This window comes from Durio zibethinus, chromosome 5 (genome assembly GCF_047325235.1).
Source record: "Durio zibethinus cultivar Kanyao isolate XHJ-2024 chromosome 5, ASM4732523v1, whole genome shotgun sequence".
In the NCBI taxonomy this organism is placed as follows: Eukaryota; Viridiplantae; Streptophyta; class Magnoliopsida; order Malvales; family Malvaceae; genus Durio; species Durio zibethinus.
The window spans coordinates 29,012,416-29,031,245 of NC_143166.1; the positions used below are offsets into that span (position 1 = coordinate 29,012,416).

An 18,830-nucleotide genomic window follows, 5' to 3' on the forward strand; every position below is an offset into this window, starting at 1 on the left:
TGTTAAAAGGGATCAATTTTGAATGAAAATGGAGTAAGAGTTCTTAAGGTTTGAAGAGAGTGTGTTTGGGAAAGAAGAAGAATAGGTAAATGGGCTAGAATGATCGGTTAAAAGAGAAGAAACTCGATTTTAACAAACCAAAATGGTATGCATAGTATCAATTATGCATGACCCGATCAATCGATTATGAAAAGAGATCGATCAGTTATGTTTTTGCATTGGACCAATCGATCGATTATGAAAGGGGTTCAATTGGTTCTTCACGTTTTCAACTAAGTTTGGCCACTGGATGGAAAGTCGATCAATCCAGTCCAAAGAGGATTGATCAGTTCCTCAATGTTTTCCCTTAAATTTGGTTACACGAAGAATAACCAATCGATCCGATCCAAAGGGGATCGATTAGTTTTTTTGTAGCATTTTTTTTAAAGATTTAAAAAACCATACAATATGAACATTCAAACATGCATCATACAATCATACACAAGCTTAAAAAATTATATTTAGATAAACATACATTTGATCAATCAAGATTGTAACATTCATCATAACATCAAGAAATTCATTTCAAGGAGCATTCATCAAACCAAGTTCACCTCTAATTGCATAAAATCTATCCTTATCAAGAGGTTTTATGAAAACATCATCTAATTGATGCAAGGTATCAATATACTCAAGCACAATATTACTTTTTTGAACATGATCTCTAATAAAGTGTTGCTTAATTTCAATATGTTTGGTTCTAGAATATTGAATTAAATTTTTGGTGAGATTGATGATACTAGTATTATCACATTTAATGAGAATATGGTCTATGGTAATTCCAAAATCCTTCAATTATTGCTTAATCCATAAAACTTGAGCACAACAACTACCAACCGCTACATATTCAGCTTTAGTTGTGGATTGAAAAACACTATTTTATTTCTTAGAGAACCATGATATGAGCATATTTTCAAACAATTGACAAGTACGAAAATCCTCTTTCTATCAACTTTGCAACCACCAAAATCCGCATCGAAATAGACATATAAAGCAAAATATGAATCTTTTGGATACCATAATCCTAAATTAAGGGTGTTCTTAAAGTACTTAAAAATTCTTTTGATAGTAGATAAATGTGATTCTCTAGGTGATGACTAAAATTTAGCACACAAACAAACACTAAACATTATATCTGATCTACTTGCAATAAGATATAAAAATAAATCAATCATAGACCTATATAATTTAGAGTCAACACATTTACCTCTTTCATCTTTGTTAAGTTTTGTTGAAGTGCTCATAGGTGTTGTGCAAGGCTTTGATTCTTCCAATCCAAACCTTATGAGCAAATTCTTGATGTATTTGGCTTGATTGATGAATGTGCTATCTTTTGTTTGCTTTGCTTATAATCCAAAGAAGAATGTAAGTTTTCCTATCATGTTCATTTCAAATTCACCTTGCATGATTTTAGTAAATTTTTAGCAAAGAACTTCATTAATAGCACCAAATATGATATCATTAATGTAAACTTGCATTATGAGAATGTCTTTTTCTTTTGTTTTAATAAAAAGTGTAGTATCAACCTTCTCTCTATTAAAATTATTTTTAATTAAAAATTTTGACAATCTTTCATACCAAACTCTAGGAGCTTATTTTAAACTATACAAAGCTTTTATCAATTTATAAACATGATTTAAAAATTTTAGATTTTTAAAATCGAAAGGTTGCTCTACATACACTTCTTCATTTATAAAACTACTTAGAAATGCACTCTTGACATCTATTTGAAAAACTTAAAATTTTTAAAACATGCAAATGCAAGCAACATTCTAATGGCTTCTAACCTTGCAACCAGGGTATAGGTTTCATTATAATCAATTCATTCTTATTTACTATACCCTTAAGTTGCCAATCCAGCTTTGTTTCTAACAACATTCTCATGCTCATCCATTTTATTACTAAAAACCTATTTGATGCCTATAGTAGGATGATCACTAGGCCTAAGTACAAGATTCCACACTTGGTTTCTTTCAAATTGGTTCAATTCCTCTTGCACGGCTAATATCCAATGATCATATCCTAAGGCTTCATCTATATTCTTGGTTCAATATGAGATAAGAAAGTAATATAATTACACACATTATAAGAATATCTAGTTCTTACCCCTTAAGTTGGATCACTAATAATTTCACTATCTTTGACATATCTCTTTTTTTTATGGTGATTTAGCTCTTTCTCTATATGTTGTGGCTCTTCTAAAAACTCATCATTTTTTTTTTGTTTTTTTCCTCAATGTCAAGTGATGTATCATTGATATTTTTTTGAAGTATACGTATATCATTATCATCAAGAGGCACTTTTCTCAGAGGTGGATTAGACTCATAAAAGATAACATGTATAAACTCTTTAACAATTAATGTTATTTTATTAAAGGCTCTATAGGCTTTTGAATTTAAAGAATATCCTAGCAAAATCCTTTCATCACTTTTTGCATCAAATTTTTTAAGATAATCTTTTTCATTGTTCAAAATAAAACATTTGCAACCAAAAGGATGAAAATAACTTATGTTAGGCCTTTTTCCTTTAAAAAGTTCATATGAAGTTTTATTCAAAATTGGCCTAATCATAGCTTTATTTATAATATAATAAGAAATGGTTTTCGCCCAAAAATATCTGAGTAAATTATTTTCATAAAGCATGGTTCTAGCCATTTTTTTTCAAGTTCTATTTCTCCTTTCTACTACCCCATTTTGTTGAGGAGTTCTAGGAGTAAAAAAATTATGGCTAATACCATTTTCACTACAAAACACATCAAAGCCAAGATATTCAAATTCTTTTCCATAATAATTTCTAATACTAAAAATTGAATAGCCTTTTTCATTTTGTATTTGCTTGCTAAAAGTGATAAATTTTTCCAAAGCTTTATTCTTTGAATGCAAAAAAGAACCCATGTGAATCTAGTAAAGTCATCAACAATAACAAACCCATATTATTTTCTACCAAGACTCATTATCCTAGTAGGACCAAAAAGATCAATATAAAGTAGTTGAAGAGGTCTAGTAGTTGAAATACAATTATTAGGTTTGAAAGAGATTTTTCTATACTTTCGTTTAACATCACAAACCTTGTCATTTTCAAATTTTAATTTTGGCAAACCAACAACCAAATCATTTTGAGAAAGTTTTGAAATTACATGCATACTTGTATGTCTAAGTCTTCTATGCCAAATCCATTTTTCATTTTCTTTTTGAGCCATAAAACAAACATTTTTAGAGGAAAGATCATATAGATGCACTACATAAATATTTCATTGATGACATCCAACAATAACAAGTTTGTTAGTCTTGATATCAATTACTTGACAGCACATGAATTCAAACACAACTCTAAGTCCTTTATCACATAATTGACTAATACTAAGTAAGTTATGTTTAAGTCCTTTTACAAGTAAAATATTTTCAAAAATAGTAGAAGAATTGTTACCAATGGAGCCAATCCCTTTAATTTGGTCTTTAAAGTTGTCACCAAATGTAACATCTCCTCTACTTTTAGCTTTTAAGTCCTTAAAAAGAGTTTTATCTCTGGTCATATGTTTTGAGTATCCGCTATCAAGGTAACATAGATTGTTCTTAACTTGAATTTACTTTGTAGCAATGCTCATCCACCTACAAAAATACAATTAAATTTTTATTTTAGGTACCCAAACTTTCTTGGGTCATTGAGTGTTAATACTAACAATTTTTGTGCCTTTTGGAACCCATTTCATTTTAGTAATCTCATCTTGAGATGTGCTAACTCTTTTTAGAATTCACGCGCTCCTAATGAGCTTACCTCTATAAGTGACTTTCTTCAAGGAACAATATTATATAGAATGATTTCATTTATGACAATATGCACATATGCTAGATGAATCATTTAGTTTAACAAAAAAATTCTTTAAATAAGTCTCTTTGTTACCAATATTATAGCTTAATCCATCTTTATTAAAGAATGCTCTTTGTGTTTCAAGCATGTCATTGAGCTTTTGATGTCTCATACAAAATCTAGAAAATGAGTTATATAAATTTTTATTTTTTTAGCCAAGTCATTGACATTCAACTTTAAAAGCTCAATCTTTTTTTGTAAGTCATCATTTGCTTTAGTTAAGAGTTCATTTTCTAGTTTCAACTTAGAGATTATTTTTTTATATTTCATGTTCATGTTCATGTTCTCAAATTCTATGGCTAATTCATCATAAATATCTTACAATTCATCAAATGTGTATGAATTTAAATCATATGGACTGGAAGTTACCTTGGGCTCATCAAAAGTCATGAGACATATATTCTACTTCCTTCTCATTTGATTCATCTTCGAAGAAGTCACTATCACTTAATGTTGCAACCATTACTTTTTTTTTTTTTGGTTTTGTCATGTTTTGCTTCTTTCATAAAGGGCAATCAAATTTAATATGACCCGATTTGTTGCATTCATAGAAAATGATTTGATCTATTTTTCTTCTACTTGATTTTTCTTTAATCATTTCCTTTTATGGTCTTTTTTTACTTAAGAACTTGTTCATCCTTATGAACTTTTTGAATTTTTTTACAAACATGGCCATCTTTTTATCTTCATCATCCTCTTATTGTCCAAGATTTTTTTCATCTTATTAAAAGATAGATTTGAGAGCAATGTCACTTTTCTTGATTGGTTCTTGTCCCCTTTTGAGCTTCATCTCATAGGTAAGGAGAGAACCCATTAGCTCATCCAAAGAGAGTGTGTGAGGATCTTTGGACTCTTTAATGGTTATCACTTTAACTTCTTAGCTCTTTGGTAGACTATTAAGAATTTTCTTTACCATCTTCATATTTGAGTAGGTCTTCCCAAGAGCTTTTAAATCATTAATGATGCTAGTGAAGTGGTTTGACATTTCATTAATGATTTCATCTGGTTCCATCTTAAATAACTCATAATCATGAGTGAACATACCAATTTTTATCTCTTTCACTTGATTTGTACCTTTATAAGTGACAATTAATTTATCCTAAATTTTTTTTGCATTTTCACACAAAAAAGCTCTATTATACTTATTAGGCCCCAATGCACAAAAGAGTGTATGTATTACTTTGGCATTGAGTTGAGCTATTTTCATATCATTAACATCCCATTCACTTTCTTGCTTGATCACCTCTTTATCATCCATCATCTTCATTGGAATTTGAGGATCATTTACAATGACCCTCAAAACTTCATAATCTTTAGCTTGAATGAATAATCTCGGCCTAGTATTTCAATATGAGTAGTTGTCACCAAAATGGCCTTCACTTTTAAGATATGTAGCAACTGTTTTATTTGCCATGAGACACACTTCTTATTGTCCACTATATTTGTTATAGCTTAAAGATGATTGTTCTACATTGATCATCATATTTCTTTAAGATATTTTTAGGATCACTCTTAGGTTGTTAGACCTATAAAAAAAATACTAGCTCTGATATCAATTGTTAGCTCAAAGATTTGAAATAAACCAAGAAGATGGTGAATTGGTTACAATAAAATTTTTTAAAATCAATACTTAATAAGCACAAATTCTATAAAATAATTTATCTAAGCAAATAAACACAATAAATGAGAGTAAACAAGAGATAGAGATAGAGAATTGGACACCAAGATTTATAGAGGTTATGTCTTTTTTTTAAGCACCAACGTCCTCTCCTTTAGCCTCTCTTGTTAAAGAGTTTAATCCACTATGTGTTGAAAGATATAACTTAGCCTCTCAAAGCTTTCCACAATTAACACCATAAACTTTTAAGGGTTATCCTCCCTCTTAAGCTCATAATCTCACAATACAAAGTTTCTAAAGTGTTTTGCAAACTTAAAGAACCTCTTTAAGATTTTTTGTACTTTTCTCTCTTTAAACTACTTTGAATGCTTGAATAAGATGGTTGGTGAATGACAATAAGTTTTCTTAGCTCTTTTTACTCTTGATCTATAGTGGAAGGCTTCATTTTTAGGTAGAAAAGAGTTGAGAGCCGTTGCCTTGTATTTAATGCTTCAAACTTGCAAAATTTTAGCCAAAAAAATAACCGTTGGAGTTTTCTGGGCTTCAGGGGATCAATCCTCTCCTTTAAGGGATCGATTGGGTCAGTTATGAGAAAGCTCAAATTTGTGAGTGAAAAAGCCTTACTGGATCGATCATGTAATGCACCTGATCGATCTATTCCTTGGGTGATCGATCCCCTATGTGGGGGGATTGATCCCTTTTGCTCATTTCACACCAATTTAGCTTTCTGTATAAAAATAGATCGATCTTTTTAAGAGAGGGACCGATCTCGTGCCTAGGTGATCGATTCCCTATGTGGGGGGATCGATCCCTTTTCTGAATTTTTAAACGAGGAAAGCATTCTGCGTAAAAGATAGATCGATCCTTTTAAAATAAGGATCAATTAAATAGACTTGAAACCCTAGACAATTGATCCCTACAGAGAGGGGATCGATTGATTTTTGTCAAAATCTTACAAATTTAGTTTTTAAAAGAAAAATAAATAAATTTTTTTAACTAAGGGATCGATCAGGTAAAAGAAGGGATTGATCCCTTCTATCAAAATGTGCCTTAATCCATTTTTTTTTAAGAAATTATCTTGTTTTAATTTTTAAATGAATTTAGACAAAATAGAAGGTTGAAAAAATGTTCAATTTAAAATTAAGAGAGATTAATTTAAGTTAGGTAAATTTTTATTTTGTCAAATAAAAATTTTTAATCAATTCAAGGCCAACAAAATACAAAGAAACTCATATTTTTACATAATTTTTAATTTTGAATTAAAAATTTTTAATAAATTAAAAACACATATTTTTAATAAATAAAATTTTTTGAATTAAAAGTTTACAGTAAATGAAATTGCATGTACACTAATAAATTAAATAAATATGTTAAAAAATAAATCAATAAATAACGTAAATTAACAATCAACTGTATACATTTCATAAAAAAATTTAAATATAATTAAACTAAATTCAACTTGATTAGACCTAAAAAGTAAAAGCTGATTATCAATGAAAACCTTTATTGAAAATATAAAGAAAAACAATAGTGTTACAGGTATAAAGTAAAAAAAAAAGAAGAAAATAGGAAACAACAGATGCTATTGCTAGATTCTACTTGTCCAAGGGAATAAAAAATAAAAATTTCGCTTTACCGAAAAAAAAAAACAATAAATAAAAATTTCGAGATATACATTTTTTTGAAGAGAAATTTTCGAGATACTTAAAACAATAAAAATTTAGAATAAATAAAACTTTACTGTTGAAAAAGATATCCATGTTGATATATATTCCAAATCCAATTAAATTAAAAAAAGAAACCATATTCATTTTCGCACGCTGGCGCGTATGAATAAAATCTGGTTGGTTAGCGTTAGATTGTGAATGAAGGCCACTCTTGACTCTCCTCTGTTGCTTATCATTGTGTAGTGGCGGCTCCTAGAATTAGGGCATCTAGGGTTTTCTGTCTTGGTTATCTCTCAACCATCACCAGTAATCCTCCGTCTTGTTCTTTTGCGTCTCTCGCGAAATCCGCAACGATGCCGGGCGTTGACCGGCCGCAAATGGAGTGGCCTGCGAAGAAGGTGAGGGACACCTTCATCAAGTTCTTCGAAGACAAGAATCACGTCAATTGGAAGTCTAGTCCCGTCGTTCCTCACAATGATCCCACTCTCTTGTTCGTTAATGCCGGTATGCTTTACTTTTCGATATTCAAATTAGTGCCGTTTTAACTTTAAACGGACGAATCGGCCGTTCTCCATTTTTCTGTTATATTTGTTATCGTAACATATTTGTTTAGTTAATTTGTACGTAACGAAGTGTCCTTTCCCAACTCTGGTGATGCAGAGCTTTTATTTTTAAATAATATGGGTTTTTTGGGATTAGTAAAAAGTTTTATTATCCAAAGAAGCAGCATAAGCATTATTCTATAGAAATTCACTAAATTTAGGTTTAAAATATTTTGATTCGTTTGTTTTTTTTTTTAATTGTGATTGGACAGGTATGAACCAGTTCAAGCCGATCTTTTTGGGGACTGTGGATCCCAACACTGCTATGAGCAAGCTCACTAGGACGTGCAACACTCAAAAATGTATTCGAGCAGGCGGGAAGCATAACGATCTTGATGATGTAGGAAAAGACACTTATCATCATACCTTCTTTGAGATGTTAGGAAATTGGTCTTTTGGGGATTATTTCAAGAAGGATGCAATTGAGTGGGCTTGGGAACTCCTCACTGAGGTATATTCTTATGCATTTATTTGTTATTGACATTTCTAAACTGCATAGTTTCTAAGTGCGTGTTTAGCATATCTTGGATACTATTCTCTTCATATAGCTAATTTGATAGCAATTTTATCAGTTCAGTTTTGAATTGCTGGATGCGAATTGTTGTATTCTGCAAATGCTCATATACTTTTGAATTTTGTTTTCACATTTTTCTACTTGTTTGTTGAACTACAGGTTTACAGCCTGCCAACAGATCGGATTTATGCCACTTACTTTGGTGGTGATGAAAAAGCTGCTCTTCCACCTGATAGTGAAGCCAGAGATATATGGCTCAAGTTTCTACCCCATGGACGTGTACTGCCATTTGGTTGCAAAGTATGTTTTTCCTTGAGTGTTTTTCTTTTTCCCTGTTAAATTTTGGAATATCTAGAGTTCTTTTTTTATCTCTGTCTTTGTGTACGTGCATCTTCATGTGTTTCTTTTCTTCCTATATTTTGGGCCATGAGAACTCTTAACAATATCTTCTCTCTTTGAGGGTATATTGGGAATTTCCTTTAGATTATTTCTATTTAGTCTTTTTGTTGATAAACTAACTATTCTTGGTGCACCTCATATATTTTAAAACTTTTGAAATTTTAATTTGAATGTCATATAGCCTTCTACATGCATATGAGTGCATTTGTGCTGCATTGAATCTTATGATTGAAATCTAGAGTCATCTATTTATGTCTTATTTGAAGAAGGAAATAATTTATTTGATAGAAGTAAAGGATGTGGTTTGGTTTTGATATCTGCATTGCATAAGATAAATTATGCATGAAAATCTTTATAGTTAACTGTATCTCCATGTACTGGAGAATTAATTTGGTTTATCTGCACCTTATTCTATCCACTCATTTTAACATATTACTATTATTTTCTGAAGTTGGGGATACATTTGAATACTAGGATTCTATGGTCTATTTAATTGGTTTTACCCTTTTTATAGGACAATTTCTGGGAGATGGGTGATACAGGTCCTTGTGGGCCTTGCACTGAAATTCATTATGATCGAGTAGGCAATCGCGATGCTGCTTCATTGGTGAATAATGACGATCCAACATGTATTGAGATATGGAACCTTGTTTTTATACAGGTACACTTTGTTGTATTGTCTTATGGTTATCCTTTCACCTTTTTGTTAGTTAACCTATCTGATATGCGTCTAGCCCTAAGCCTGTCACTCCTAAAAATTCAAACTTATCAAAAAATTTAGCCTGCAGACTCTTGTGTGTGACTCTGTGGTGTTTTTATGGGACAATGGGGAGATTAATAAATCTGCCCTATCTTCTTTCACATTAGCATGTCATGCCGGTCTTTTATACCAATGTGTCAGTTGGATTCCTGAAGATTTTTTTGCTGATGCTCGCATTATTCTTATACAGTTTAATAGGGAAAGTGATGGCTGTCTAAAACCTCTTCCTGCAAAGCATGTTGACACTGGAATGGGCTTTGAGAGATTGACTTCGGTACTTCAGAACAAGATGAGCAATTATGATACTGATGTGTTCTTGCCGATTTTTGATGTAATCCAACAGGTTAGATGATGATGCTCATGGATATATATATATATATATATATTTTTTTTTTTTTCTTGATTCCCTGCTTCTTTTGTTAATTGATATCATGGTTCATCATATCTGTAAGTTTCTAAATGTATATTCACAAATGTGCCATTTCAAGGTTGATATTAATTCATCTACTGCGTGTTAGAGATTGCCTGACCTTAATACTTTTGTTTTCTTTCCCTAAGTTCTATCTTTTTCTTGAAATCATAATTCTTGTAAATGTTCCATAGGGAAGAAAAAGGAAAAAGGCTCTGTATAATTGCTCTATTGAATGATGCTCATCTTTGTTAGCACTGACATAAGCTTACACATGATGCTGATTTATATATGGAAATCAAGCTTGATGCTCATGAATAGTTGTTATATTTTTCTTGATCTTTGCCAGCACTTTAATTGCTTATGTGCCTCTATTTTCCATTTATGTTAGAGAATGTATTCTGAGTCCAATCATATATTATAACATTTGATGGTTTCTTAATTTTTTATTGGGTTATTGTGTTGAATAAAGGATGTTCAAATTCTGAAGCTATTCTGAATGCTTTTTTGCAAGTTTAACTGACTTGGCTCAACTTGACTGGTCTCTTTAAAATTTTTTATAACTGAAGCTGGAATGAGGAGGATTGCATGCATAATCTTTCATTGTTCTCTCTTTCTCCAGGTCACAAGGGCACGTCCATATTCTGGAAAAGTTGGGCCAGATGATATTGACAAAGTTGACATGGCATATAGGGTTGTTGCTGATCATATTAGAACTCTTTCGTTTGCCATTGCTGATGGTGCTTCTCCAGGTGGATATGAAATTGCTTGTTGAATGTCTGTTTTAATTTTCTGGTTAGATTCAATGGCCATCTTTCTTATGGTTGATTGTCCATTTTAAAAAAGGTAAACTTTTTGCCCTTTGTGATTGTTGGGGAGGCCTTTGGATTGACTGTCTTTGATTTGCCTGTTTGTTGATGTTATTTTCTTTACACTGTAAAGAAGAGTGACTAGTAATTGGATTCGTTTTTGTTTACTTTGCATCTGCTGTTAGCATATATGACACTGTGGAGAAGACTGGGTTCTTTGCTATCCTTTTCAGGCTGTGTTGTGGTGTTTAGTGATAATAGAACATATGAATCCTTGGGGTCATTTGACAATGATAAATATTCTCTCCAAGTTTATATTGTATGATAGAGTTTTTATTTTTCTTTCTTCATTTTCATGATGCACATTTTTCCTCAAGAATTTGTTGAATTTCAGCCCTTCATTGTTGTTTTATTTAAAAATATATTTAAATGCTGAGTGCCTTTAGTAAACACTTTTTTTCATTTACATCTGGTGGATGCCTTTTCAATTTAATTGGGGATGGGAAGTGTAGATTTTGTGTACACAAAGGAAGGGTTTGTTATTATGTCACATATTTAGCCAACTGAAATTTCCTTTGGAGGCTCTGTGTAGTATTCCAAATGTGATTCAAGATGTTTGTGTTTGATGATTAGGCAATGAGGGACGTGAATATGTCTTAAGACGTATTCTTCGCCGTGCTGTTCGCTATGGAAGTGAGGTCTTAAAAGCTCCGGAGGGTTTTTTCAGCGGGTAGGAACAACCAATATGTTTCTGTTGTTTAGTTTTCTTAACAATTGAAATCTATAATGCAATTTATATCCTTCTTTAAACAAGTAAAGCAAATTTTGCAGATATTGGCTTAACACCAATGTCATTAACTTGTGCATGGTCTTTATGAGTTATTAGTAATTATTAATTTGAATCCAGGCTTGTAAGGATTGTGGTGGAAGTCATGGGTGATGTTTTTCCAGAGTTAAAGCAGCATGAGGCACGCATTGGGGACATAATTGCTGCAGAAGAAGCAAGTTTTGGAAAGACTTTGGTGAAGGTGAGCATGAGACATTCTGTGGTCATTACTCTTAACGTGTCTTAGAAATCAGTGACCTCTAACATACGTTATGACTCTCATGCAGCCAAATAGCTCTTTCTTTTTGTCTTTTTCGACCAATTTTTATGATGGGAAATACCCTTCCAACTATGAAAAACATGTTTAGGGTTAAGCTGCTTTTGATAATAAGTTAGCATTTGAGTGTTTACTTCATCCCTTCATTTCATCACTACTAATATTTCAAAATTTTGATGTTCAATCAAGTGCTCTTCTTCATTGCTTCCTTTTAGCTGTTTTGCCTAATTGTTTTTAGATATGATCTTCCTGTAATGATTAGTGTATTGGCAGCATGTTCAATGATAATCTTAACAATTGTCTACTTATGTTCAGGGAATCGAGAAATTTAAGAAGGCAGCCCAGGATGTTAAGGGGAGGATATTAAGTGGGCAGGTAAGTGCATTTCTATTTATCTTTTTCTGTCATTGAGGACAACATTCACTATCAATGCATTATGTGGTCTCTATTTTTCTGAAATTTGCCATTTTTACTTATTTTTGGCACTTAAAGTGGTTTATAAGAAAACTTTCTAAGCTGGTTTTTGAACTTATTTAGATTTCTATGCATGTTTTGATGATACTGAATGCTTTGAGTAATTTGAAGTGTTGATCTTGAAAAGCAGACCTAAGAATTTAAGAAATTTTATGTTCTTGTAGAAGCAGATCATATATAAATATGTCTATGTAAACACACACATATGTATATGTGTGTATAATCCATTTGAATTCTGAACTAATTTTTTGTATTTATTCTAGCCTAGTGAACTGAAAGGAATGAATTTGGTTATCTGAGTAAGAGTCTTGGCCTCCCTTTCTATATGCCAGTGTGAATCTTACAGCTTTGTTGTGTCTTTTTTTTTCTTCAGGATGCATTTATCTTGTGGGACACATATGGGTTTCCTTTAGATTTAACTCAGGTAGACAGAATGGACTTGGTTCTCTTTTCTATGTATTAACCGATTTGCCTCTCCATCCTAATTGGATTATTGTTACAGTTGATGGCAGAGGAAAGAGGCTTGATAGTAGATGTTGAGGGTTTCAATAATGCCATGGATGAGGCAAGGGAAAAGTCAAGGAGTGCCAGAAATAAGGTAACAGGAGTTTGATTTGTTTAGTCTATAAATCATTTGTTAATAATTTACTAGATTTTTTTTTTCTTTCTTACCTCTTTATAGTGAATAAGTAAAAGATGGTAGGCATTTTTAGATGCTATATTTATGATCTAAAAGGAAAACAGTTGATGCATCAAGAATCTGAATATAGTCAAGAGACGAAGATATCTTAAGGTAGAGGAGAAATGTTCACATAATTGAGTTTTCTCCATATGTCTTGCTAATAGAAGTTTTTTGCAGCTTGCTGGTGGTGCTATTGTCATGGATGCTGATGCTACGTCTGCATTGCACAGGAAGGAGGTTTCTACAACAGACGATTCCTTCAAATTCATTTGGTTCCAGGTCTGCATGCATCTTTATTCATAGATGGAGCTTTAGTTAGATTGTCATTTAGTTTGGTTTACATTTTGGCTAGTGAAAAAATTTTGCAAAGTTATTAGGTGTTGGCTATTGAGAGATTCTGTATTTCAACTGCGTTATGCCTGTGTAGGGAAAAGATCTTCTTTTCTCTCCGATAACATCTAAGATGATGTGAAAATTCTAGTGATGATGGCAAACTATGTTTTGACAATTTTATATTTGGTATTTTCAAATGGTTTCATTCTTTGGTTGTTAAAAGGATTCCTTATTCTCCTGTTTGATGACTGATAATATTGCAGCTAAATGATTATTTATTGCTTATGGTATTAGAAAGACTATGTTCCTCAATTTACTCTTTTCCTCTAGAATTGAAAAATAATGACTTCAGTCTGTGGATCATCTCCTTTTTATCTTTTTTTAAGGGCCAGTGGAATGCTTAAGAGTTTTCTTTGTTGTCATTTAGTTTGTAAAAGTTCTTTATGTGTCACTATATCAATAGACATGTAGTGACATATCACTTTTAAAGTAGTTAGATTGCCATCATTCTTTCTATTATGGAGGAGTCATGTATCTTTTGCTTCCATCACCTGAATTTGAGGTTCTCTGGTGGAGGTGATTGTTATCTAATGGTGCTATGTGCCTTTGAGGCTTAAAGACTTTGCTACTCAAATTCTTTATCTGTTTGATTCTTGGTTACATCCTTGAAGTTTACAAGATGACTTTCTTTTATTTCTAATACGAACTTAGAAGTCAGCTATTCATTCCTATCCTTTTGTTAACAGATTATTCCATGTTTTGATGTTCGCTATGTTTCCTGTTACTGTTTCAGGACCATGAAAGTGTAATAAAGGCCATCTATACTGGTTCAGAGTTTGTGCAAAGTGCCAGTGCTGGCGATGATGTTGGTATAGTTTTGGAATCTACGAGTTTCTATGCTGAGCAAGGTGGTCAGGTATTTAACTTCAGACATGAGAATCTTTATCCTAACAATGGTTTCATTTTCCATTTTCAGGTTTGTATTAACCAGTGTAGCACAGTAGGTGGGTTGCCTCAAATTTAAAAAGAATAGTTATACCATGAGCATTAAGGAAGTAGATGAAAGGGTTGTTTCTTATAGAAATAAGTGGTGCAAGAAGATTTAAAACTACGACCTAACATGATTCCTTTTTTTGGTCTTTCATATAGCTGACCCTAGAGTTATAGGCTTAGTTTGTTGTTGTTATTGTTTTAGTTATACCATGAGCAAGAAATTTGTGATTTGGGGGTTTTATCGGTTGGAAAAAGGACAAATAAAGTTTTATGATTGATTTAGGGTGGGAAAGATTGAATCTTGTGGGTTAAAGCAAAATAAAAAGGAAAAAACCAGCTCACTGGCCTGGGGTCTTAGGATTGAAATTTGGTGGTTGCTTTGACGAGGGATTGGGCAAGGTTTTATAGATGACTATATTAGGGTTTACAGGGAACTAACTTCATGCTGGTTGTAACTGTTTAAGTTTGAAAAGTTGCTAGAAAATAATAAAGAAGAAAGGCAATTATGATGTGGGTATCACATCTAGATTTGCTTAGGTAATACGTACATATAATTCATGTATATCTATTTTATATGATTCTATCCTTAGCAATGTGCATATGTTCTTTGGAATTGATGTATATGTTCCATCCATGTCTAAGAAAGCAATGAAACAATTGATAGGATGTGAGTCAAATGACTGCTTTCCTTTATTCACCTGACATATTTGGTTCTGGATACAGATTTTTGATACTGGATCTCTAGATGGTTCCTTTGGTTCATTCCAAGTATGTAATGTTCAAATTTTTGGAGGTTTTGTACTTCATATTGGTTCTCTTTCTGGAGTTACTGGCAAATTCTTTGTTGGTGATAAAGTTACTTGTAAGGTAAAACCATAATTTTTAAATTAGCTCCTTATATTTCAAGCATTAATTTTTTTTAAAATCTATAAAATGTGTTGCTTCTTTTCATTCCGTATTCCAATCATTTTTGCAGGTTGACTATGATAGGCGTAGGTTGATTGCTCCTAACCATACTTGCACGCATATGTTGAACTTCGCTCTCAGGGTACAACTTAATATGCAGATGTTCATAACCCTTTACTCCTTTTTGTCCCTGTTGTTATGTTTCTTATTACTTTCCATATTTTGTGTCCCCATAATTTGAATGCAGGAAGTGCTTGGCAATCATGTTGACCAGAAGGGGTCCATTGTTCTTCCTGAAAAATTAAGATTTGATTTTTCCCATGGTAAGTTTACCTCAGGGTGTGTATTTGATAAATGGTTGAAATTTTTTGAACCATTGAATATTAAAATTTTCAATGAATTAATTTTATCAATGCCTTTGATAGTTCATATTTAGAAACCACTTAACGAAAGATTTTCAAGGAAAAAGTGTTGAAAAGCTTAAGTAGCTTTTAGCTACTTATTGTAGTCTGTCAATTCAACTTAAGGACAAAAAATGTATTTTAATTATGTTAATCTCATATCTTTTCCTTTTCAAATTTTATCAATACAAAATGCTTAACATATCTCTTTTACAAAAGTATCAATAAGAAATCTGCTGGACATTTAATTTTCAGTAGCATGCCAACCAATTTCTATGTCATAATTTCAAAACTTAAAATTTTCAGAGCTAAAAATTCAATACTTAATTTTTCATTGTGGAATTTTTTCAGTTTATCAAATAGCACCTCAGTTGTTATGCCTATTTAGTTTGTAATATGATTTAAGCTATTGCTAAAATTTGATCCAATGCTGTTGAATCCAAACAGAGAAGGGGCTATCAATGCTGACCATTTGAGAAAAATTTATGCCTATTTAGTTTGCAATATGGTTTAAGTTATTGCTAAAATTTGATCCAATGTTTATCAGATCCAAACAGAGATGGTGCTATCAATGCTGACCATTTGAGAAAAATTGAGTCTATTGTAAACGAGCAAATAAAAGCTGAGTTAGATGTATATTCAAAGGAGGCAACACTTGCTGAGGCCAAGCGTATCAATGGTTTGCGAGCTGTCTTTGGAGAAGTAAGCTTAAGCATTTTCTTCATTATGGCCTTCTAATTTGGCTTTGCATGTTCCATCTAGAAATCATGTAGTGTTATGTTTTCAATGCAGGTTTATCCTGATCCGGTTAGAGTAGTGGCAATTGGTCAAAAAGTGGAGGGCCTCCTTGCTGATCCAGAAAATAAAGAATGGTCATCAATTTCGGCAGAACTATGTGGAGGTTAATTTCTTTACTTGAATGACTTCACTAGAAGCCTTACTGTGAATTTTGAGTTGAAGCTGACTTCAAGTATGTTTATAGGTACACATATAACAAATACAAGGGAAGCAATAGCGTTTGCTCTTTTATCTGAGGAGGGAATTGCTAAAGGAGTTCGAAGGATAACTGCTGTCACCACTGAGAGTGCTTTGAAGGCAATGGAATTGGGTGACCTGCTTTTGCGGGAAGTAGATGATGCATCCAAGTTGGAAGTAAGCTTGCTGGAGAAGGTTTGTTTCTCTACCTTGGTCTCTAAGACGTTAATGCTTGGATGTTCTTATTATCGATGCCTTTATTTTTGTTTTAGGCTGCTATATTGCTCTTATTGTTCTGCTTTAGCGTGACACCTATGGTTTTTGTCTCTCTGTATGTAAATGATGAGTGTACGGTTCAACTTATGCCATTTTTCCTCAACTTTTGTTTTAGGACATGTTTTTTGGGTATTTAGTTTTCAATTTTGTTGTAATAAGATTCTCTCTGCACTCTCTTGCTCCCCCCCCCCCCCCCCAAACAGGAAAAAACCACTGAAATGTGTCCCACTAGTTTGTCATGGTTGGATCATGGGTATTTTCAGATTCTAAAACTCCCATGTCACCTAGTAATTACTTAAATAGGTTGTTCATGTAACAGCTAAGTGGATATACATCTCCTGCTTGCTTGTGCATTGTCATACATAATGTGCGATTGATACGTTCATCTATTATACAAAACTAGCTAAACTGTGATAGAGGGTAAAATGCTTTATCTCATCTTTTTGTCTCATGTAGAGGGTGATTTCATTCCATTTAAGAGGACATTTTTTTGTTAAACGGAAGCATCTTTCTACAATAACTGTTATATACCATATTTTCCTTCCATTTTAAAATTTTATTTTGCATCTTTACAGAAAGTGGCTTCTTTAAAAACTAGTGTGGATTCTGCATCAATTCCTGCAGCCAAGAAAGCTGATATTAGGGGCAAGATCGCCCAACTTCAGGTATCACTGCTGATCTATATAAGACTTTGCAACTCCATCAAATTTAGTTATCATCACCTGTTGCTCTGACTTGTCATTTTCCCTAATATGTGCGTATTAGACCTGTATTAGATGCTTCAAAGTAAGGATGTGAATATAAGGACATCACCTTGTAAATGCGAGGAAAAAATCCTGGAAAAAATTACTGTGCCTGCATCAAACAAACATTCATGTTTGATGCTAGAACCTGAGTTTGAGCAACAACATTCCAGATTTAATCTGCTTGTTTAGTTTGTAACAGTAAGCTTTTTTTTTGGTGTTCGTTATGATGGTCATAGATCCTTTTAAATTGGTTTGTTTTGTCAGAATCAACTGAAAAAGGCACAAAAGAAGATTGCTGAACAGAATATGCAGAAAGCTGTCACAATAGCAACCGAATTGGCTGAAGTTGCTGCCTCAGAGGGAAAGACTTTCTGTGTCTCCCGTATTGATGTTGGTTTAGATGCAGCTGCTCTGCGTGAAGCAGTTTCAAAAGTTATTCTGCAGAAGGTTTCTAGCTAATTATGACCTTTTCTATTTTTTCAATTAATCGAGTCTTTTATCAGAGTTTGTTTCACACATTTATGCTAAATGTTGCCAATGAATAAACAGGGAATGCCAGTTATGATTTTCAGTATTGATGAAACCACAAACAAGGCTGTTGTTTATGCTGGTGTTCCGGAGAAATCTGGACAGAGCAAGCTATTGGAAGTGTCAGAGTGGCTGACAAATGCACTAGGGCCTCTGAAGGGGAGGTGTGGTAGAGGCAAGGGTGGTCTGGCTACAGGACAGGTTGGTGATTCAGTTGACATGAGAAATGTTTGGATTTTTATCACTTAAATCTTGAATCCATTTGCTTGCTGTTCCTTCTACTCAAGTTGATTGCAAATTTTCTCACATTTGAGTTTGCACAAATGCCATATCTGTAGTAATTTATGGAATATATTTTCATATCAGGGAACGGATGCATCACACGTTAATGAAGCCATGGATTTGGCAACTTCATTTGCTTCAATGAAGTTGAGATGATAACCAATTTTCTTAACTTTTATCTCTGTCATGGAAGATACATTGATGCTGTTAATTTTTATCCAGTCATGAAAGTGAACAGAAAAATATAGGTTGTGCCACTGCAATAGCCACAGTGAGCTACTCTGATCATTCAAGAACTGTTTCTGCGGTATATTGTTTCGTTACCATACGGACGTTTTCTAATATATAGAAGCAAAATTTGCAGTTGATACTCATTTCTCCAGTCACTGTAATTTAAACGTTGATGAGGGTTTTTTTTTTTTTTTTTTCTCTAACGTGAAAGAAATG

General features: G+C 32.6%; 1 protein-coding gene across 1 annotated transcript; it reads left to right on the plus strand.

Annotated features, from left to right (window-relative positions):
- The first annotated feature begins 7,387 nt into the window (after nucleotides 1-7,387).
- Nucleotides 7,388-18,757, plus strand: LOC111283064 (alanine--tRNA ligase-like). Its single transcript, XM_022871453.2, has 23 exons — nucleotides 7,388-7,695; nucleotides 8,006-8,244; nucleotides 8,467-8,607; nucleotides 9,221-9,367; nucleotides 9,657-9,809; nucleotides 10,498-10,627; nucleotides 11,318-11,414; nucleotides 11,592-11,712; nucleotides 12,103-12,162; nucleotides 12,635-12,685; nucleotides 12,764-12,859; nucleotides 13,121-13,222; nucleotides 14,070-14,192; nucleotides 14,993-15,136; nucleotides 15,246-15,317; nucleotides 15,423-15,498; nucleotides 16,124-16,278; nucleotides 16,369-16,477; nucleotides 16,559-16,746; nucleotides 17,403-17,492; nucleotides 17,838-18,020; nucleotides 18,123-18,302; nucleotides 18,468-18,757. Exons 1-23 carry the CDS (start codon nucleotides 7,545-7,547, stop codon nucleotides 18,537-18,539), a joined length of 2,880 nt encoding a protein of 959 aa, XP_022727188.2. The 5' UTR covers nucleotides 7,388-7,544; the 3' UTR covers nucleotides 18,540-18,757.
- The last annotated feature ends 73 nt before the right edge of the window (nucleotides 18,758-18,830 follow it).